The sequence below is a fragment of the Pogona vitticeps genome, chromosome 2, assembly GCF_051106095.1.
Source record: "Pogona vitticeps strain Pit_001003342236 chromosome 2, PviZW2.1, whole genome shotgun sequence".
In the NCBI taxonomy this organism is placed as follows: Eukaryota; Metazoa; Chordata; class Lepidosauria; order Squamata; family Agamidae; genus Pogona; species Pogona vitticeps.
The window spans coordinates 199,045,731-199,068,568 of NC_135784.1; the positions used below are offsets into that span (position 1 = coordinate 199,045,731).

At 39.5% G+C, this 22,838-nt stretch overlaps 1 protein-coding gene across 4 annotated transcripts in view; it reads right to left on the bottom strand.

Annotated features, from left to right (window-relative positions):
* Positions 1-258: 258 nt before the first annotated feature.
* Positions 259-22,838, bottom strand: part of ZCCHC7 (zinc finger CCHC-type containing 7) — a 158,534-nt gene continuing 135,954 nt past the window's right edge. For all 4 annotated transcript variants that reach the window (XM_072991916.2, XM_020791335.3, XM_078384812.1 and 1 more), the window contains 3 exons: positions 7,480-7,569; positions 2,702-2,819; positions 259-1,715 (listed from right to left, as the gene is read on the bottom strand). In XM_072991916.2, the coding sequence (XP_072848017.2) occupies positions 1,273-1,715; positions 2,702-2,819; positions 7,480-7,569 (651 nt within the window). In that variant the 3' untranslated portion in view covers positions 259-1,272. The remainder of the gene's footprint in view (positions 1,716-2,701; positions 2,820-7,479; positions 7,570-22,838) is intronic.

Sequence of the window (22,838 nt, forward strand, 5' to 3'; positions counted from 1 at the left end):
ATATATATTAATTAACATCAGAAGCTACTTCTGTTAAGGATCTATGCCAGAAAAGGCATAAAATAAGGTTCCAGTACAGTACCACTGTGCAGTACCAAAGACATCCTTCCTAGCATGAAGACTAATACCAGAGTAAGAAAAAATATTTTATCAAACACCCCAAATTGTCTGGGTTGCTGTTAAAAGGATTAACAATATTAACATAAGACGACAATGTATACTTTGTTTTTCAGAAACAAATAAGGAAGGCATGAAAACTTTTGCCTTTCTCCTTGAATATCACATTTATTTCTGTCACAAAACCTTCATCTCAGTTCAAAGGATAAAAGTACTCAAATTTAAAGAAATGGTATTACAAAAGAATCTATGTCTGAGTACATGTAAATTCCATACATGATTATATTCTTTAAAAACTGGAGACCTACTTGTACAAGTGATTTGATGACTCAAATGTTTTTACATTAAAAAGAAAACAAGTATCAAGGGAGACTTGTTCTCTCTCACCAGGCCTGCCAGTCAAACTCGTGGGATTGCATCTGTGACAAACTGAAGACATCATAATATTATCTAAGGTAGAAGAATGACATCTGTGCAGAGTGGCTAGACTCCAACAGTCTTTGGCAGGAAAATAAATCAGGACAGAAAGGAGAACTCTCTTGTAGCTTCCCTTCCTGTTTCTCAGAATCAAGCACACCTCATGAAGCAGGGAGAGGAGCTGCCTGAAGCAATCCTTGTGCTGACACACATTCTGCCGTTCCGTGAGATCGACAAGCACAGAGGGGACATGCTTCCTCTCTGGACACTCCTGTCAAATATGTGAACCAGCTCTAAGCCTATTTGTTTTTGTCAACTATGTCCCCTATGAATTTCCCATTTAGAAAACCCTTTTCAAAAGCTTGCACATACTGTATGCTAAACAGAAGTGCCACTAAACAGGTGGGCTTATTAAAAGACTGCCTGAAACACACAACATGGGTGTGGTTTTTGAGCTGCCAATGTGCACCCTTACGACTCTTCCCCTCCACCAATATTCAGTCTCAACACAGAAACTGTAGAAAACCATCAGCCCTTATTTATTCTTGCATACATCAATCCCTTGTTGTCAAAGCAAAGACAGCCTCTTTACGGAATGGAAGAGGCAAGCTCTCTGCTTTTTGGTAAACCCAGTCTCAACTGCATTGTTGTTTTGCTTTCCACAACATAATTTGGGGATGGGTGGGTCAAAGCCCTATCTTGAGCAAACACCCAATTGCCAAGTTGCCTTTCATCAGATCAGCAACTAGGGTTCTGTTTTGATTTCTTCTTTCTTTGTTTTATAAGAAACAAATTGTCCTCTTCTGTGCGACTATTGCTTGTGTAGTTTCTCCGCTTCTTCTTTTTCTTCTGTTTTTTTGGTGCCTCCGGAGGAGCCTGAAGGGTTTCCATTTTGCCCCCAATGATTTGGAGGCTAGGCTTACGGCATTTTCTGGCCTTTCTGCTCTTTTCCACACGACCACCTCTTGGAAAGTCCTCTTCTATGGTATAGTCTCCCTGGGCCTCCTTCTTATGTTTCCTTCTAAGTGTGTCTCTCTGCAACTTCTTCTTGGGCTTTATAGAGCACTTATCTCTTTTCTTGTCATGTTCCTTCAACATTCTCCTCTTTTTCATATGGCTGTACTGTCTCTGGTCATTGTCCATACGTGGCCTCTTTAGCACCAGGCCAGCTTCCTCAAGCTCTGTAAAACCAAGACACTTGAAACTAGTAAAAGAGCCAAACTACACTGGCAAATGAATAATCTACCACAGCATACAAATGAAGAAACTAAAAGCACAGGCTGCACCTTATTAAGCAAGTCCATGAAAAATAGACCCTTTGTATATTTCATTCATTATATAAATATTCCAATAATAATGAGTCGCAGGTGCATCTGTGAGTTCATATTATATGCCTCCTGCCCTTTATAATGCTAGTCTTGTACATTCAATCTTAGGGGTATCTGAGAGCACCAACAGTTGAATCTCTTAGCAAATTACCAGGAAAAGTGTAAGATTTCTCTCTCTCTCTCTCTCTCTCTCTCTCTCTCTCTCACACACACACACACACACACACAGATGGTCTTGCAATATTTGCAAAGTGGAAGCAAAGGTTTCAAAAATCATCATGATTTATCAGCACCATGTCCACTAAATGGGTGGTGTATAAATCTAAACAAATTAGTAAAAATTACAGTTCGTAAAAATGCCAACACTGAATGAAGAATACATTTTTAGAGAGAGGTTTCCAAAAGTGTATGCATGCTCACAAGCAGCTTTACCTCAGAAATAAAACACTAGTTAAGACTGCAGGATATTTTATCTACCTGAGATACTGAAGCGGGTTGAAAAAAATTCCAATTTCTTTGTAAAGATCAAATGCCACCCTACATGCTGAATATATCATCCCATCATTCTAAAGTGTTTTCCCCAATAATTAATGCACTTATTAAGTTAGAATTTCAGGCTGATGAGGCCATCTAGCCAGAAGATAAATGGAACTTCTTTTGTAACAGGCTTGTAACAGTACCCCTTATTATTTAGCTTAAGTCAAAAAGTCATAAATGTAACAGCAGTCAGGTTAGAGATGAAAACAACAACAACAACAACAACAACAACAACAACAACAACAACAACAACAACAATCAGCAAGACGTGGGCTTAGGAAAACCCACACATGTATTCATACCTTGTACTTTCTTCTTTCCTCTTTGATAATTTCTCTTCATGTCATATTCACTATCATAGTAATAGATGAAGGGGAAAGTAGGAAAGGTCTCTCCAAACATCCGCTTTTTTGTGCACTCCTGCAAGTCATATTTTAATGTTATTTTCACACATTTTATGGACCCACTGCCTTCAATAATTCAAATTCTATCTAATGAACCAAACCAGATAAATTGTACCAATTACTTTTTGCCCTTCTAAAATAAAATTGCTGTTGCTAACTGGCACTAACTAAATATCTGTGTGAAACCAGAAATGCCTGGTCTATACAAGAAAATACATTTTAATGATTCCCCTGGAGTCCCCTTTTCACTATCACTACGCACATGTTTAAGTAACTATGGGGGTTAACACTTTACAAGTGTCCCTAGCAGAGGAAAAAAACAGGACTCTTCTTCAGTGTTGTGGTCTCTGAGGATGCAGCTGGCTGCTTCCAAGAGATTGAGTGTGTCAGGAGGAAAGTTCTAGGTGGTGAATCATGAGCAAAGTGAAATATTATGTACACTGAAGTTGCCTTCAGATCAACTGACCCAAAATTGCTTTCATAATATGGCTTTACACTCGTAACCAATGCTCTTAAATTTTTATTCTTCACAAATGTATTTAATGAAAGAGTGATTTAAAGTGTTGCCTCTCTCATCTGGAAGAGTTCTCAAGTTATTTTGGATCAGTGTTCCAAGCTAGACGTTACGATTCTTCAGTTTTTATCAATAATTTTCAAATCTGTGAAGCTTAAGGATGTGGAGAGACTTTCCAAATCCCCGAGGCCTGAGAATGTTAACAGAAGTGTGAGACTGAAAGCAGAGTACTTGATTCTTGCCCTTCTTGGCTGACCATAATGACCAAAAGAATGTGACTTATTATGAGAGCATTTGTAATAGCAAAAAAATAAGCAGTGACAATATGGTGAATGTCAGGGCTGTTCAGAATCTGACAAAGATGTCATTTCAGCTTTGCCTATATTGACTGGAATAGCAGACTCCACCTGAATAGTCACATTGATTTGGAACCCCTTAGACAAACAAAGCATTCCGACAAGAAAATATTAGCCTTTTCCTTGCTCACATTTCAGCTTCTCTGGGTAAATACTGTCACAGGTTGCCATCTTCCTTGGATATCTGTTGCCTCTTGAATGCGGAGATGGCTGCCGTCAAAGCTGCTTCAAGCTAAGCATTATAAAACCTCACAAAATGTTCTTCCTTGCCCTTAAGGCATTAGCTGTAACAGATGCAGATGAAACTTGTTCTCCCTCTATGGAGGTATGAAAATCCTATCTGTTCCTCTTGGTTTGCAAATTATTTTATTGTCTGGTGGGCGTGTTTTATTCAATTTTGAACATTTAAAAAACCAGGCAGCTTATTCTTAACTATTTTTAAAAATTATTATTTCCTGAGGCCAGCCTTCACAATCTATGCTTCTAGTGAGAGCATCAAACTTCAGCATGATTTATCAGACTCTGCTACTTAGCCTTCTAAATGATCTGAGTGGGAAAGAAAGTTTTCCTCTGCAAACAACTCCTTTCCAAATGTAGACTCAATGTTCTGTACTCTTGATATGTTGACTCTTTTATGTAAAGGGAAAAGTTATGCTTTTCGTAATGAAAGGTGCAGCTTTTACTGCAAACAGCATTTTAAATGTTTTGATCTTTTTTTAAAAAAAAACTGGAAAATGGCTTGAATATTTTATGTATCTATAAAGAAGAATTGCTAATTATTTCTCATCTGTGTGGGCAAATGTTTTTTTCCAAGCCCACCCTAATAATTTTATACAAGACTATGTGAAGAAGGCTGGATATTATTTGATGGCTGTGGAACACACTCCCCCAAGATCTTCTTGGAGATGCTGCATAAAGTCTAGAATTTATGCAGGAGGCAGATGGTCTTTTCCCCTTCAATACGTTGACAGTAAAGCCCTAGCGGGTGAAAAGCACAAACCTCTAACAGCAGGCACTCCTATTTCCTCTTTTTAACATCACTGCATTGAACCATCACCTCCATGCTGTATGACATGCACTTTCTCAGACCCTCTTTCAAGTGACCTGCCACTACTGCCACATGCTTTGTACTGTTAAATACTCTGGGGATGCTCTTTTGCTCCACAGGTAACACACAGAGGATGGAAAGCTCAGCCTGTTACCAACCCACCTGAGAAACACTATATCTGATTGACAGCTTGGAGTGCAAGACATTTTTGCAGATCCTCTCTTTTCTACAGCCTTGCGGCTTGCTGTGGACACAAAATCTGAATTCTAGAATATGCTCTGTACAGTTTTGATAAGGATGGTAACTCTTCAAATTTAGAACCTGACTGCTGGGCCACATTCATAAGATGTTCTGAAAAAATAACGCTGCTGAACATCTGTCTCTCTGACTTGTCTTTGGTATCCTTTAGTTGGTTTACGGCTCTTGCTTTTGTTAACCCTACAGTACATTGTATTGAAGGTCTCCCTCTCTTCTCACTGGTCCTCTAGTTGTTTCTAACCAACACATTTTTAAGAGCCTTGTACACTGCATTTATAGATCTTCTTGTTCATGCATTAATGATAAAATAGAGAGGTTTGGACAACACTTCAGAGTGTACATTCCTTGATAGTAAGTGAAGAATCCAGATCAAATCCTGCTCCATGGTTACTGAAAATAATGGCAGTAATAGCGAAGTGGGATCCTTTGATGGGGAAAAGTTGATCCACATTATGCAATTCACAATGAGACACAAAATTCTAAGCCTCTATTGGTTCTGGTGAGCCATTAATGACAGCAATCTGGCAGAGCAGACCTTCTGTCTATCACAATGTGATTCGCATGAGATATCTCTTCATTGGACTATGTCCATAAACTTTAGCATATGGAAAATCTGCCTCAAACACTGTCAGCTGCTGAACCACTCAAAATCAAGTTACAGTATCTACTTTAAATTTGGATACAAAATTAATTGTCAGTACGCCTATCATGTGGCTACAGATTCGTTATGCTCCTTCGTACCAGATGATAGTGGCAGCTAAAACTGCTACTTGATATCATAGTTTTGAGAAAAAAAATGAACTTGCTAAATCTCTGAAATCACTGGCAATTTAGAATATTTTCAAAGTTTATTCCTATCACAAATCCAAATTGTGCCACAAACCTGCAAAGCTGACACTTGGGGTGCCATATGCGACACAGATGGTCTAGATATTTCTAAGAAGTAAATGTCATTAGATTGTGCTGCAAGTACTGTATGTCGCAAATTATTCTATAATGTTCAATGTAAATCTATAAGATTCCACATCATTTTTAGAAAAATTTAAATTCTGAAATCATATTTAAAATATGCCAGCATAATCATGGACATTGCACTTAGAATATAAGAAGGCTGCTTCATATAGTCCAATACTGACATTTTTTATCTCAAATTATGGAAGATTATCATGAAAATAAATAAAAAAGCAATAAACTAATTCAGTTGACAGGTTCACAGAAGTGTGTGTGTGAGAGAACTTTATTACGGTCAAAGACCAGTAAATTCACAGAAGTGAAATTACTCAGAGCATAATTTTGAGATCTCTAAGAAAATATGAGGTTGCGTTTTTTTTAAACTGAAGATAAAACACTTTAATGTGCTGTAACACTGGGATATTCTACTGTGTTTCAGCTACAAGCACTATTTCTTCAGTCCTCAGTAGTTTGGGAAATGATAAAGCTAGCCTGTGTGGCTGGTCTGTCCTATCAGTACCGGGTCTGCATCTGGCAAAACATATTAGAGATCAGAAGCCAATCACTTCTTACAATTTCTTTTTCCAACAAGAACTCAACAAGATCTATGTGCTGTTAGTATAGCTATATGTACTGGTATACTGAGGTTGATCATCTACTGTTTTCCAACGCAGATATGCAGAGAGAGGCCATATGAGGTATTGCGTCAAATCTGAACCATATAATAAACCAGTGGTTCCCAACCTTGAGTCTCCAGATGCTCTTGGACGACAGCTTCTGGAAATCCTGGCCAGCACAGCTAGTGGCGAAGGCTTCTGAGAGTTCTAGTCCAAGAACATCTGGGGACCCACGGTTGGGAACCACTGTAATAAGGCCTACATGTTCTTAAAATTAGGATTGGGGTAGTAGTATTACACAACAATTCTACATGTGCTTTTAAGAAATAAGCCTCAATGAATTCAGAAGAGACTGTACCCAGTAGACTTGTGCAGAATGACACTGTTAATGTATAAGGAATCCCTTTTGTTTTAGAAATACTTTTTCTCCCTCATCTATCAGAGAAAGCCCAATTCATATACATTTGAAACAAAACTTCAGACGTTTCAGACAACACTTCTTGGTAATCTCAATCTCAACCAGAGATGGAAAATATACTTTTTTGAATTGACAGCTTTTAAAATATGCTGAGCAGCACAACCCAACCACTGACTTATGTTGGCCAGGGCATTTTTGGGAATATAATCCCAAAAAACAGTAACTTTCTTCCCCTTTGAGTTTAATCTGGTATCTGATCTTAGATAATGTCAGCTGTGGAAAGTTCAAACAAATGCTATCCTGTCACGCATCTTAATGACAATTACCTATGAAAAATCTTAGGCAGGCCACAATTTATTTGTAAAATTCCTTAAACTGTTTTTGAACTGCTAAATTTAGACTGACTTCAAATTACTTCATAAGCTTCCAAACAACCGAATCCTGTACTGTATGTGTTTGATGTTTTTCTCTTAATATAATACTTTAAATAATGTAAGAAAGTACTGAAACTTACATATCCATAATGGCCTTTCTGTGCACAGTTGTAACAGTACACCAAAGGAGACTGGTAAGAACTAGCCTTTTTCAGTGGTCCTGGCTTGGTCTGTAACAAAAAACAAAAAACAAAAACAAAAAAGGCAGTAATTAAGCTTGTATTCAAAATATGCATAATACAATCAAATTAATTTAGCTGTCCCTCCCAATTAATAACAGTACAATGAGAGGTCGCACAATTTAAATAAATCTGAGTTTAAATCCTATCAGGCATGCTTGGTGTGAAGACAATCTCAATATATTCAATGGGTTTTACTGCCAATCAAACATAGTTTTAAATAATAAACATAATTGCATAGATTTGCATAAAAATACAAACTGTTCTGATCAATGCATATTTCGTTGCAAATGTGTGTGGCAACAGGCACTGCTTTTAAAAGAGATATTCTTTTGTGCATGAAAAGCAGAGGAATATCAATTCTAAAGACATCACTCATCTCCTGTACTTACTAATTACTACATGAACTCATACAAGTCTCATTTTAATATATCTGCAACTCTTTTTAAAAACATGCCTTACCCTACGATATGTGATTATTCTCTCTCTCCACCACTCAACTATTCTTGAAAGAATCTTAAAGACCTAGTCATTCCAGGCTGCTTTTAATTGAATTGAGGCCTATTTTTAAAATAATGCAAATTTTTATGTTATTGTTGTGGCTATTTTAAATTTTTTATTTTATTTTAATTAACCATGTTTTGTTGCTTGGTGTTTTTTTCTTTGTAAACTGCATTGAGGAGACTGTTCCTCATAAAGGAATGCAGAATTCTTTTTAAAAAACATAATAATTAAAATCTCATAATACTTTGATTTGTAATACCTTGTGAAAGTGACTATATATGCAGCATCCAAACCCTATAGTTCAAGGTACCTGCCTCACAATACCTTAGAACAGTACCAGCTAGCATAGATGTTCTATATTGAGGGCAAGTATGAGATGGATCGAGTAGACCAAAATAGCAGCTGCTTCAGAGCTGTTTATTTCAACAAACCTAATAATGATCAGCTGTAAAAAATATGGCAAAAAAAGGATTTCATAATGACATAATAGTACACGACTACCTGAAAGTAGAAACAATGGGTGCCTGCTTTTCTATTCTACATATCTCATAAAAATCCTTAAGGATGCAAGAAAAATATGTTCCCATGACATCAAAAGATGTCTGCAAGGCACCTCCTTTTGTTTATGTAATTGAAAAGGTCAGATTTAAGGATACAAATTAAATTGAATACTTGTTATTCAGATTAAGTATGCATATCTCCCTACAGCTGTCCAAAAGACAGAAAGGAGGGGGGAACCAATATGATGTCAAGCTCACTATATTCTCATTATTTCAGGTTTTAAAAGGCATTTAAGGTCTCTGATCCAGTGGGTACAAAATGAAGCATTCACGATAGTAGCTGCACTGTGCTGTAGGATTTTTTGTGACAAACATTTAAATAATCTATATTTTGTAGGGTGATATCTTGAAGATTACTTCACTATCAATATATAGAAGTAATAACCCAGCAGATAGCATTACCTCTGAAAGGTCCATCCCATCTTCTATTCTTGCTGAAAGCTTTTCATGCACCAGTAAACTCAGTAAATATCAGAAGATAAAGCATAAGCCTACCACGCCACGGATTTACTCCTAATGTCTCCTCAAAGTGCAGCCCCCGATGCAACGATTACAAATGATTTTCTTCTAATGTCATTTTACATAACCCTTTTTTTCTGCACGAGTAGTTAGTGTGGAATGAGTGAATGAATGAATGAATGCCATTAAAACAGTTAATCATTATCTGGGACACTGGCCTTCCTCCCTTCCCAGCAAGGAATCTCCATGACAAAGGCCAAGAGATCAAAATGCCAGGGCTCCCTCCATGGCCTATTTCTGTCAGTAATTTTTTATGCAAATAGGACTGCTGGGCAGCTCCCTCTGTGACCTTGAGATGCCCTTATCTTAAACTGACTTTGATCCAGTGAGGCCTTTGCTTTTATGAAGCTCATTACTTCTTACGATATGCATCTAACTGAAATTTCACTAATTAAAAGAAATTGCCTATTCATATTTTTTCCCCTGTTCTATCTTTCAACTACACACATGTGCATGAAAAAAACACCCCAATATGATGTGAAATAAGCACTACCCTCTACCTGCTATTTTACTTCAGGAAAAATTCTCAGGAATGCTTAATTTATTAATTGCACTTAACCTTCTGCTCTTATATGATGCTCCCAAAGGGTCTCCTACGTAGATTTCTGAGCAAACTCATCTTACACTTATTTACTTAAGCTGCTGGTTCAACAAACACACAAGAAGACAAATCCAAACGCTATCCTATGGTTGACTTCTTAATGCTATATTGAAACAACACATTTGGCTGGAATCTAAATAGCTCCTTTAGTCAGACCCAAAGCCTCTGTGACACAAAGGAACTTTTCAATTTTTCTGTTTTAGACCAGTCATCTCCAATGTCAGAGTGCAAACACTGTTTGAGATCACTGGGAAAGGCCAGATGACTTTCTTGACATAGGAAGGTAATTATCTGGTTCCCTGGATTGTGTCTACATACTTGTACTTTGTTGTTATGTACCTACTGGTCTCCAACATATTTAGAGAGAAGCACCTAGTTTCCCCTTCCCGATCTCTGTTGCCTCATTCTTCACATGGGGAGTGATGTGCCTACAAATGGTTGGTTCCTACTGACATGTAGACTCTCCATATAAGCAAGAACCCTGGAAAACTGCGGTTGTTGCTTACATTAAGAGACTGTATGTGAGCAGGATCCTCTCCTCTGCAGGCATCTTGTTCTCCATGTGGAGAAAAAGGCAACTGAGATGGGGTGGTGGTGGGACTAGGTGCTTCCCTTTATGCACGCAACAGAAAACTAGGTAAGTAATGACTGACTAGAGTGTATGCCTTAAAAAACCTAAATTCAGAGTTCAGTAGAGTATATGAATGTACCTTTCAGCAGGAAACAGTCCAGAACCTTTCTAGAAAGCACTTCTGTTTTCATTATTTACATCAGTCGTTCATACAAATACTTTGGAAAAATCTTATTCTAACTGAGTCTTTGAGAAAGTATCATCAAAAGCCAACTGTCATATGAATCAATGTTACACAGAAAGCAAACTCCAGATAGTCTGATTCTGACAGCAGAATTAAAAAAAAATGAAAAGTTGCAATTGCCTACTAATACTCCAGGATCTGCTAAATCTCAGGGTACTGTCTTATGACATTAAACAATTTATGTCAGCTATCTCTCTGCTTGATTGTTAAGGCTCTTTCATGTCTAGGCTAAACCATATTAGAACATCTGAAATTTCTGACAAAAAATTGGGCTTTCTCTGCATCAAATTTGTCATTGTATTAGTGTTTGTTTTATAAAAGAAATGCGCACCTGAATTGTTCTGTCTCTACTGGAACATTCCTGAACTCTCTGAAGTGTATATGGCATAAGAAAATAAACCTGTTCTGAGTGGAATATATTTGATTTAATTCTCCTCTTATATTTGGAAAGAAAGTGGCATGAGGAGTTTACCAAATCTTCCATCCCTACCTGGCCTTTTGCTACTTGCCCAATCAACCTTATTTCAAAGGTGAAGTCTGTGGGTTATTATTTCTCCTCTCACCCCCCACCCCCAATCCTCAAGCAAATTATATTTGGGAAAATATATCTGTGAAAATTCTCAGTCATCCAGGTGAGGTTATCTGGAAGTTGAGTTATGGCAACTGGACTTCTTTCTTGTTAAATACTGAAAAGTTTCGCTACTCATCCAAGTAGTTTCTTCAGTCTGAGGAGAGTTAGCTGGTAGAAGATCCCTGATATATCTTCAACGTTGGTTTCACTTTCCCCTGGTCTGAATAGGCTCATTAGAAGGACAAAGGACTTCAGTCTCCTCAGACTGAAGAAGCTACTTGGCTGAGTGGCGAAACGTTTCAACTTAACAAGAAAGAAGTCCAGTTGCCATTACCCAATTTCCAGATATACTTGGGAAAACTGCACACTTTCACCAGGATGTTCATTAGGGGAGAAGAAAAGATGGACCATGAACATTCATTCTGGCTGATGTTGGGATAGGAAGATTAGTGCACTCAGATAAAGCTTGTATTGCCACCAGCAACATAAGGTTTGTCTTGGAACAGGAAACTGAGCGTTCCTCTCTCCATCCCAGAGCTGGTATGATTAATCCTAAAACTAAAGTTGATACTAGAAAATGGTTCCAGGGTTGATGGCTAATCACAAAAATAGAAGAAGTGGAAAGAAACAGGAAGGTTAACAAAGCCTAAAGAAGAAGAGTGGAGTGAAATGGGGGATAATGCAAAAAAACAGAGTGTAGTAATATATCTGTGAAGATTCTCAGTCATCCAGGTGAGGTTATCTGGAAGTTGAGTCATGGAAACTGGACTTCTTTCTTATTAGGTTGAAACGTTTTGCTACTCATCCAAGTAAACATTTCAGCTTAATAAGAAAGAAGTCCAGTTGCAATGACTCAACTTCCGGAGAGTGTAGTAGTGTCTTCTACAGCAGAGGTCATCAATCCCGGTCCGTGGCCCATTGCTGATCCGTGGCCTAAGCCCGACCGGGCCGCCAAGACAGACCTCCCCCCGCACTCACCACCGCAAAGGTTATTTGCTCCTGCGCACATGCTTGTGCGCCTGCACAAACGGTGGCGCGGTCTCCAGGAGCCCGGCTGGAAAGCTAGCAGCGCAGAGGGACCCAGTGGCTGAAGACAGGAGTCTGGGAAATTCAAATGGCCTCCCCACAGGGCTCTGTGTCCCGCCGCAGGGTCCCTCCATGCTGCTGGCTTTCCAGCCTGGCTGGAAAGCCAGCAGCATGGAGAGATCCCACGGTGGGACACAGAGCGGGGGGGGGGGGAGGCAGGCTCACAAGGGAGAGCTGGCAGGCTGTCAGGGCTGTGGAGCCCTCCTTGCCTTGCCCCACTGCCCTGTGCTCCCAGCCGACAGAGCCTGGGGTCTCCAGCCACGGGGTCTCTCCGTGCTGGAAAGCCAGAAGCACGGAGAGACCCCATAGCTGAAGACAGAGGCGGGGGGGGGGAAGGCAGGCTCACAAGGGAGCAGGGGAGCTGTCAGGGCTGTGCGGAGCCCTCCTTGCCTTGCACCATCGCCCAGGCTCCTGCCTTCTGCAGGGTCTCTCCCTGCTGCTGCCTGCCTGCTCTCCCTTGGAAGCCTGCCTTCCACCCCCTCCGCTCTGTCTCCAGCCGCAGGGTCTGTCCGTGCTGCTGGGCTTTCCAGCCTAGCTGGAAAGCCAGCAGCACAGACAGATCCCGCAGGTGGCAGGAGCTGGAGGGGGAGAGATCTTTTGAATTTTTCCCAGGCTCTGTCCCCACCCCGAACCGGTCCCTGCATGGAGTCCATACCCATTAACCGGTCCGTGGTCCGAAAAAGGTTGGGGAATGCTGTTCTACAGTGCAGCTAACAGGAAACCCTGATTTTTCAGCCTTCTGGATCACATGGAAGCCTTTAAGAATACTGTAGTAGCAGCTAGCCTGGATGGAGAGCTGGCGGGGAGCAAGTCAACCTGCTCTCTTTCTCTCTCTCTCTTCATTTGTTCAGCTTAATTCTCTCATGAACATCTGAACAGTGACAGAGAGAGAGAATGAGAGAGCAAAGGACACTGAAAACAAGAAAAGGGAGAGTGATGGAGGGGGGAAAGTGGTGGTGAATGAGACACAGCAAGGCGAGGGAAAATGCACACAAATGAGAGGGGAAAGGGAACAGGGGACAGAGTGGAGAAAAACAGAGCGTGAATGCAGTGATTTTGCTGTGCTTTTGCAGAAGAGAGAAGAACTGGCACCACCAAAAAACAACTGGAGAGCACATCATTCATCTGGTATCCCAACCCTTTTCCGATAGGGCATGGGACACCATTTTTCTTTCCACCTTAGTGTAATAAATGAATTTAAAAAATGCTCCGTTGACTTGAATGGGATCCTATTCCTGCTGGCATGGATCTTGTTGGTCATAAGATGAATGGGGGAGTCCAATGTCCTGCCAAAATTGCTGGAGATTAGAAAGCTATGCCCTGCCAAGGATATTATTGCCTTGGAGAGGGAGCCCCATTAGGTACTTTTTGGAAGGGTGAGATTCCCCCTCTCCCACATATATAAGTGAATAGAGAAGTCATTCAGTTTACTTGAATAGAACAGCCATTCTACTAAATGAAAACAAGCAAACAAAACAAGCAAAATGGCTGGAATGGACTGTAATTCCATTGTCAGAGAACCTTTCTGGCAATACAAACTGTAGAAGGGCAGGTATCATCCATTTTTGGCAAATTAACACAGACAGGAGCAGCAGAAGCAGAGGGTGAAATTGGGGTGTACTGAATTTTGGAGCCATGGTAGCAAAAAGATATATATTTCTCTATGAAGAAAGTATACTTGGAGTACTGTATACACTGTGTTTGCAAGTACAACTGCATTCCATGAAAATGCAATCACGCTTGAGAACAAGGCATGTATTCTTAAGGGAAATAGGGTGGTGGAGATTGCTGCAACACAGCCAGATTTCCATGAAAGTTGCCTCTATTTTGTTTAAATATTTATAGCCTACCAAATAAAGATTCAGGGCAGGGAAAGACAACTCCCCGCTCCCTTTGAACAATGTAAAACAAACTTGTTTGCAACAAGTCACAACAGGGCAAAGCCTTTGTGAGGGCACCTCCACTAGGAACATATCACCTGCAAGGGTAAGTAGAATCCAGCGAAAGACCTCTGTAAAGCATCACAAGGGCCAGGCAGGTAATTGCTAGTATGCGCGTTTCTAATTCTCAAGTATTTTAGAAAGTTGTGATGGCTTTCATACATACCATATTTTTCCATGCATAATACACCTCTATGTATAAAATGTCCCCCCACTTTTCTAACCCAGAATTTCTTTCTTCACAAGGAAGTGTGGGGAGGGGGAAAGCAGGAATCAAAGCACTTTGTTGTGAAGTTCCCCCTCCACTTTCTTTGGAAGCAGGAATCATCAAAGTTATTCCTGCTTTCCCCCTCCACTTTATTTGGAAAAAAGTGCAGGAGGAAAGCACTTTCCTTGCTAGAAAGTGCTTCATTGCGAGGAAAGTGCTTTCCCCCTCCACTTCTGACTAGTGTATGACAGGTGAGCCCTGATTCATCCACTCTTGCTTTTTCAGAATTATCAACAGCCAAAGCTCTAATGTGAGGTTACAGTCCTCATATAGGCTCAGCTCATTCTTTCTATCTGCTGCTTCCTGGAGTGAAGTCTTCACCAATAGTTTCCAGAGTCATTTCTACTAGATTGGCCACCAGATGACCACTGGTAGAGGCAGACACTCACTTGGCTCTCGTCAAATACAGGATGAGATCTTGTTGGCTCCTATAAAATAACTATTTTGGTAAGGAAAGGATATCAAACTGACAGCTGTATCTAGGGTGGAATGACTGGGGTTGTGGACCAGGGCATAACATTTAGAGGGTGCAAAAATGTGTTCTTGGAATGCTGCATACTCATCTACCCTGATGGCAAATATTTTGCCTGGTGCTGCCTTGGGCAGAAAGAAACAAAAACAGGTGGGCTCAGAATGCAACCAAAATGGGCACTGTACACTCTGGCCCAGGTGTTCTTCCCTGTTCCTCTGTCCTCTTCCCCCCCCCCCCCCCCCCGTATGTCAATAAAATGTGACTCACACTTAAGTAATAGGGCAGCAAAGGTCCAGATGCCAAAATTGCTGAGTTTTGGATCTGCACACTTGCTATCCCTACATAAAGAATATTCTGGTCTGACTTGAAGAACATCTTCACTCATGCAAACTTCTTTATCTTGACTATATGTTCTGATTCTCACATATAGCACTCACTGACCCACACAAGCCCTGCCGAACAAGCCCAGAAGTTGTCTGAGGCTGCAGTCACATGAGGCAAAGGTCCCCCACTTTCAACTAAACTTTCTATACCTTTGTTGTAGTGCATCACGGTCCCGTGGTATATATACCTGGATGAGCATCCCAATGTGTTTTAACATTACTGATTCATTTTCTTCAACTTGAATCATTATGGCTGGCTATACTGTGTTATTGATTTATTTTCTCCTTTGGTTTGTGAGGCACTGCAATGTCTTAAGTTTCATTAAAAAAATTAAGTAGTACATCGATAAGTCAGGTACTGTTTCGTGATGGGTGTATTTTCCTCTGCTGCACCAGCGCCTCTGGAACCAATGCATTGCACTCAGTGGAGGAGCCCCCCCCCCCACAGCTGTCCTGCTTCCCAGACAGTAGCTGGGGTGGTTCACCCAGATTGTGCTTTAAAATCATTGACTCATGTTTACCAATGTATAGACATTCCAGCCACATAAAAATAATAAAAACTATTTATACAGGCAGCCGCACAGACGTAATGGCAGCTGCCTTCAACAGTGACTTTACTTCAAAAAAGTATTGATAGGCTCATACACCCATGCCATACTGTTAAGGAATAATTCAAAATGCTACCAGAACAAAAATAACAGAAGCCTCCAGGCGAGCGGGGAATGAACCCCAATTACAACACCGAGAAAATGATTCAGTAACGGCTGTGCATCATGTGACTGCAAATTTAAACTACTGTACGATCTAATTGGGGCATAAGTAAATAACATTTCCCTCGTATGATTGTGCCCAGAGTTGTGCTCCTGGAACAGTGCCACACCTGCTCTGAAGGATGAACCATTTCTTCATCAGGCTAGCAATATGACACAGTTTATTGACATGCTTTTGAAGTTGTCTTCAAAAATTAGACTCCATTTGTTTTTAAAGAACAAACACACACACATGCAGAGCAAAGAGGACTGTGCCTTCCCATTTTTCACACACTGGGCAGACAGTATAACCAGCCATAGGTCTGTGCTTCAATCTTCTGCCCAATACATGGAGATCTAGGATTTTAGATTCAAAAAAGATATTAAACACTCAAGTACCCTTACGCACTCATACACCACATATTATTTCACAGAACCTAATTTCTGAAGTGCCTTCATCACTGGACAGTAACAAGTTTAGATATAACACCAATGAATGATTTATCTGTAATCAGTCATAAAAGTACCATTTCCAATAGTATCCTTTGTTACTGAGATTATGGAATGGTGGCAAAACTGAAAAGCAAAGGCTGCAGGGAAAGAGAAAAGGCAAAATATTGTGGCACTTTAAAGACTTAACAGATTGAGGACAACCTTACTAGACTGAAAATCTTTTATGTGTAGAGTGCTAAAATATTTTGCTGTCTGCACTTTATTTATTTTATTTATTTATACCCCGCCTATCTAGTCATTTCGACCACTTTCTCCACTTCTCTTTTAATAAGATGCTGAGACACACTAATATGATTTCTTCTTCTTAGATTAAAGAACAGGCTATTGAGTTTAAGAATCTCCAAGATTTTTCAGGAGCCAAATGAGAAGAGAAAATTGCTTTCTGTTGTAGCAACCCAGATACCACCCACCAAATATATTTTGATGGGGACATTGAACACTTGTAAATAAACCACAAACCTGTATGTAAACCATCACATGCAGTTTCAGAAAATGTGAGAGTCAAATAGCAGCTCCCTAAGGGTGCCACTAACACAGAGGACTACACCATGTTCTATGTGTCCATGGCATGGCAGCTACGTGATAGAAAGGGAAGATGGAGAAAGTAAATTATTGCAACTGAATTGTTACTACTTTAAGTACAATTATTATTTTTCTAGGAGATAGTATACTGTTGTGATCATTTAGCTTAAGAACAACCAATAACACATACTGCACCACATTGTCATAATTATGCAGTTTGGGTGGAGGTGGATTTGAATCATGTCATGCACTCAATAGATTCCCACTCCATTGGGTAATTCCTTAATTAGGCAGATTTTTGAAACATGTATTATGTATACAGCAGACCGGAACGGCTTCTTTACAGGGTTTTTAAAAAGTCCGACCAAGTGATTACATCATTAAGCCACACATACTACGTAATGAAAATCCTTATGAAAATTCATGACATTCATATATTATTAATATACAGGAAATGGGAATGTTAACATTTTGAGTTTAAATTATCTAACATCTTATGGGCTTGGAGCTTGAGATATGTAAAAAGTACACTCTTGCTGTAAGTATATACGTTAAAACCAAGAGTTCTAGCCAAAAGGTTTTCTTTTAAATTATATTCAGGTTATGAACTTTGATCTGAAGATTAACAGGGAACGATTCTATTTGGCTGTGACTAAGCCTCCAAAAAGGGCTACTGTATATTGAAATAAATAATTGAATAAGTGTGAGTAATATAAAAAATGAAGTTTGCTATTATGCTTTGTTTAAATGGCAGGCATATGTCTATATGTCAATCAATCAATCTTTATTTTGCGATCTCCAACCCATTAAAAATGTCTGTATGTATTTCTTTAAAATACTTCTAGACCACCTTTGAGAACAGACACCCTTTTAAGGCCGCTTATGTGATAAAATTCTATGCAATAAAATCCATACAGTTACGAAAAAGCAAACTAAAATTTGAAAAAAGATAGCAATACAAAGATGTAGTCCAGACACTATCAAAATCTAAAATACAACTGCAGTTAAAAACCAAAAGAACATGCAGAAAAAGGCCAAAGAAAATAAGTAAAATGTTAAAGCTTTTTAAAAAGCTTGCAATGGTGCTGTCTGATGGCAGTCTGATGGACCCCAGAATCATTTGGCTGGTTTTTAAATTGGAAAGTGAAGGGTTAAAACTGAAAAATAATGAGAAAATGACATGTAGTGTAAGTTGTTCAAATTCACGATACAAGTAGTAGAACCCCCTAGTCTTTTACAGACTAGACATTATATAATGAATTTTAAACAGATGCAAATTGTACAAATACTATGGGAAAATATTAACCCTAGAAAGAAATGAACCCTCAAGCATGATGCTGTGAATTTCTTACAAGGAATTCTAAAACACTGATAACATTAAAAAACACAAGTAATGTAAGGGAAAAAAATCCTTCTGTATGTATACAGAAACTATGCAAACCCCTAGCCTGAGAAAAGCAGAGGCACCTCCTAAATGCTCCCAAATCTTCATGGCTTTAAAGGCATTCTAATTTCACTCTAAGGCTGTGCCACCTATTCACTGGTCCACAGCTAATTTTACATGAAATGTAAAGCATTATTTAAGTAGAATGGTGCATTAAACTCCAACCATTTCTTGCTGTGCTTTCAAGCTGCAGACCTATCTATCCTCTATTTTAATTTTAAAGTAAGTTAGCAGAGGCTTCCTGCTTAATCCCCAGAGGCTACCTGTACAGTGACATACACACATTTATGACAGCAACATAAATGCTCCTCTAAAGTAATGGGCAACATTAAGTGAAATCATTTCCCAGAGAGATATTATAGGTATCTATATTTTATTTGCCATCTTAAACATATCTGCGTCTTTATGACCTTATTTTAAAAATGTATTTCCCTTTTTAAAATATATATATATATATACATACATACATATATATATTTCCTGGTGCAAATGGACTGCATAAATAAGCAATGTGCTATGAGGCTTCAGACTAGCCGATAAACCCTTTCAATTTTCATGCCAGCTTCTTCTTTTGTAATTCAAATCTGGCTGGAAACTGGCAGCTCTGAAAACTGAAACAAGCACTGCCACAAATACCTTGTAATGCTATCGACCTTGTCTGCCCATGCAGTAAGAAAGGGGAATGCATATATGTCTGCAGTCATCCAGATAACACAACTCATTTTTTTTTGGGGGGGGGGGACAGAAGCCAGCCCCGGACTGTGCACCAAAAGCAGAGTCATTACCAAGCAAGCTGGAGAATAAGTCTCTTCAAAATACAGAGCACATTTAAAAAACCATACACAGGGCTCAGCCACTGCTTTCATTACCAATTTTAATTTAGCTCCTTCAGTTTGCCAACCAGATAAACTCTCCAGTGCTGTTTTTTTTTTTTTTTAAATCTATTTGCCACATTTTATGTTTAAGATTATAGTAATATGGGGAAGAAGGAGGAATCACTTTTAGGGGAAATAAAGAAACAGATCCGCTTATCAGCAGCCATCAGAAAGTTCATTAATCAGCAAGGCTTTGTGCCCCCTAAATTGAAAGGTTAAATAATCCTCTCAGGAATATTTCTAGGCACCTCCACCAATTGTCAGTAAGGGGCTGCCATTCACAACACTCTGGATCAGTGACAGGGTATTTTGCCAAGGTTTGGACCTCAAACAATGGTGGACAAATGGCCCGCCTCACAAAGAAGCCCTTTAACTAAAAGGATGGAAAAGAACCGAGAGCTGATCGGGACTGGAAGCGCAGAGGAGATCCCATGTAGGTTTTATCAGAATACTTCTGAGAGAAGCCTGCATGCTTTTTTATATGTGAGCATCAGCAAAATTATAATGGACATATAATACATAACTCTTGCAAATATGTTAATCTTCATACACACATATTTATATCTCAACCTGTACACACACTTCCAGCAGATTAATAGTTGTATTTGCTATTAATACGCTAAACAAATTCAAGATTTTTTTTTAAAAAACTATAATTCTAAATTATGTACAGCTTCCTTTAATTAACTTTATACTACCCTATAGTTAAGCAAACTTCAAGTATGGAGGAAATGACTAAAATAACCTAAAAAATAAAGAGTATTTGCATTTTTTTTCAAAAAGGAACTCTCTGCTGAAATAACTTTTTTTGGTTCCTAATTAGGGGAAAAACCACAAAGGGACCACAGAAGAACAGGTGTGTAGAATAAAAGTCAACTTGTTTTTATACTTGCGTGTTTAACATGATTCTAAAAGTAACTCTCCAAAAGGTATAATTCAAGAATCTTAATTTGTTATTTTAAGTCACACTGACTTCAGGCATTCATCTGACTTAAGAGGACATCAAAGTAATTGGACTAAACTGGTGAGTGATGATAAATTTTCAAAAATATTACAAAGAGATCATTTACCTTAATATCCTATTGCCTCCACTTGAACATAAGAGGCATGATGGAGAAATATAAAGAACTAAAACAATTTCACTTGTGTGAAGGAGGTCCCCAGGCATTCTAAAATGTTGTCATCATGATGTAATCCCCTAATTCACAACACACACAATACTGTGATAATACCATCTAAAGGTCCCATATGGAGCTGCAGCAGACCATGTGATCGAGACTTTTCTGGATTATACCAGGGCTTTCTACGGGTGGGAGAAATGAACAATTTCTCATACTTTCTGTTGCACTGAAGTTTCTTCTAAAATTATTTTTTAATACAAAGGACCTCTCTAATTTGAAAATTTCAGTAACAATCGGATGTAATCTTATTGAAGTGTCTTACTTAGCAGACTGTTCAGCTCCCAACTAATTGACAGAATTGCATCCAAAGAATTGTGGTCAGTACTTCTGTCAAAACTCCACTCTTTCTGAGGTATGTAGATGACTCATGGTTTAGCCAGCAACTTGTCTCACTGCACAAAGTTCATCTGACCCCCTTTCCCCTATGTAAGAAAAAGGAAAAAGCACCAAAGTTGGACCCTCTTACATGTTCCCATAAGTAATGGATGTCTCCCTCCTTATATGGGGATATGACTTAAGAGTGCAACTGGATTCCCAGCTGAAAAACAAGGTGGAAAACTTCCACCAGGAACTTCTCCAAATTCATGGTTCAACTGAGAAAGTCTGGAAGTGTTACTAGTATGGTGGTGGAAGAAGGGAAATCTACGGTCCCAGATGGAGTCAGAGTCCTTTGAAGGATTAGGCTCATTATTTCAAGATTGGGTTTTTAGATTGCTACAGGATGCTTCTGACCAAAGCATTTTTTTCATGAGCTGTGGTTGGTACTTCAGCTGCAACCCCTTCTAGCTACAGCCTGGCCACTGCTGTCTATGCTCTCATAGTATCTACAGGGCCCTTTTGGAAGTGTGCCTTCCCACAATGTTGCATCCCCAAGTATGAGATACTTCTCTCAGCCTGCAGCCCCCCAAAACAGTTGAAGTAGCCTCTGGCCTTGTTACTTCACACCCCCCCCCCAAATATACATTTCCCGAGCCAAACCAAACCAAATCAAAGGCCACTCCTGCAAACATCAGGCTCAGCAGTCACCTTTTAAAATTGATCACATAACCTTTCTACACTGCTTGAAACCAAAATCAAGTCAAATCCACACCGTTTTCCCAAAATCAGAATTGTGTTTTTGCTCCTCTCTTGCATTTTTTTGGTGGGGATTCCAGAGGCAACCAAATGGCCCCTCGACAGGCTGAATTTGCCAACCCCTGTGTTAGAAAAAGGATTTAAAAAGTTAATGTTTGAACTTTTGAACCTGACTTTCAGAACATGATAGGTATTGACACAGATGGAATGGGGCTTTGTAAACCAACTTTTTTTTTTAAAACAACTATAACCCTTCAAGCTGGTTGGATAGATTAGTGGTCTAGGCATCTGTCTGCAGAGCCAAGACAAATGGGAGTTTGAGTCCCCACTGTGCCTCCTATGAGAAGAGAGAACCTGTGCAGTCTTGGGCAAGCTGCACAGTCTCAGGGCGCCCCAAGAAGAAGAGAATGGCAAACCTGAGTATTCTCTAGCTGGAAAACTTTGAAAAGGGTCACCATAGGTCAGAATTGACTTGACAGTGCATTATTACAGTGATGCCTCGACTTACACGACCATAATCCATTCCAGAAGATGGACGTAACTCAAAATGGTCATAAGTCAAAGCACCACTTCCCATTGAAATGCAATGGAATGTGATTAATCCGTTCCAGAAGAAAACAAAAATAGCCCCACCCCCAAATAAAATAAATAAAACAGTGCAAGCCCCATAGGAACATGCTGGGGCTGCAACAATAACAATAACAGTAACAACAACAACAACAACAAAAACAACAACAACAACAATAATAATAGAGCAAGCCTGAGGGCGCTGGGGCTTTAAAAAAAACAACCCCAAAATAAGCAATGGAGCAAGCCCCATCGGAAGACACTGGGGCTGCAAAACAACAACAACAACAAAAAACACCAAAAAAACCCCACAACACAGCACAGAAACATAACCCCCCCAGCCCAAACCCACCTTGCAAAACCCACCGAGAACAGTTTTTAAAAAGCAGAAAGCAGCACCTTACCAGGCAGTCCGAAGCCTCCTCCAATTGCACTCACTCTAACCGTTGGGGCAAAACAGCTGCAAAGAAGCAGCCTCTTCGCCTACCAATGGTTAGCAAATTTGAATTCCCCACTTTTTTCTGGTCGCAACCCAAAGCTCCGGCCACAGGTGAAAGCAAAATTTTGTGGCTGGAGCTGGTCATAACTCAAAATGGTCATAAGTCGGGATGTTCGT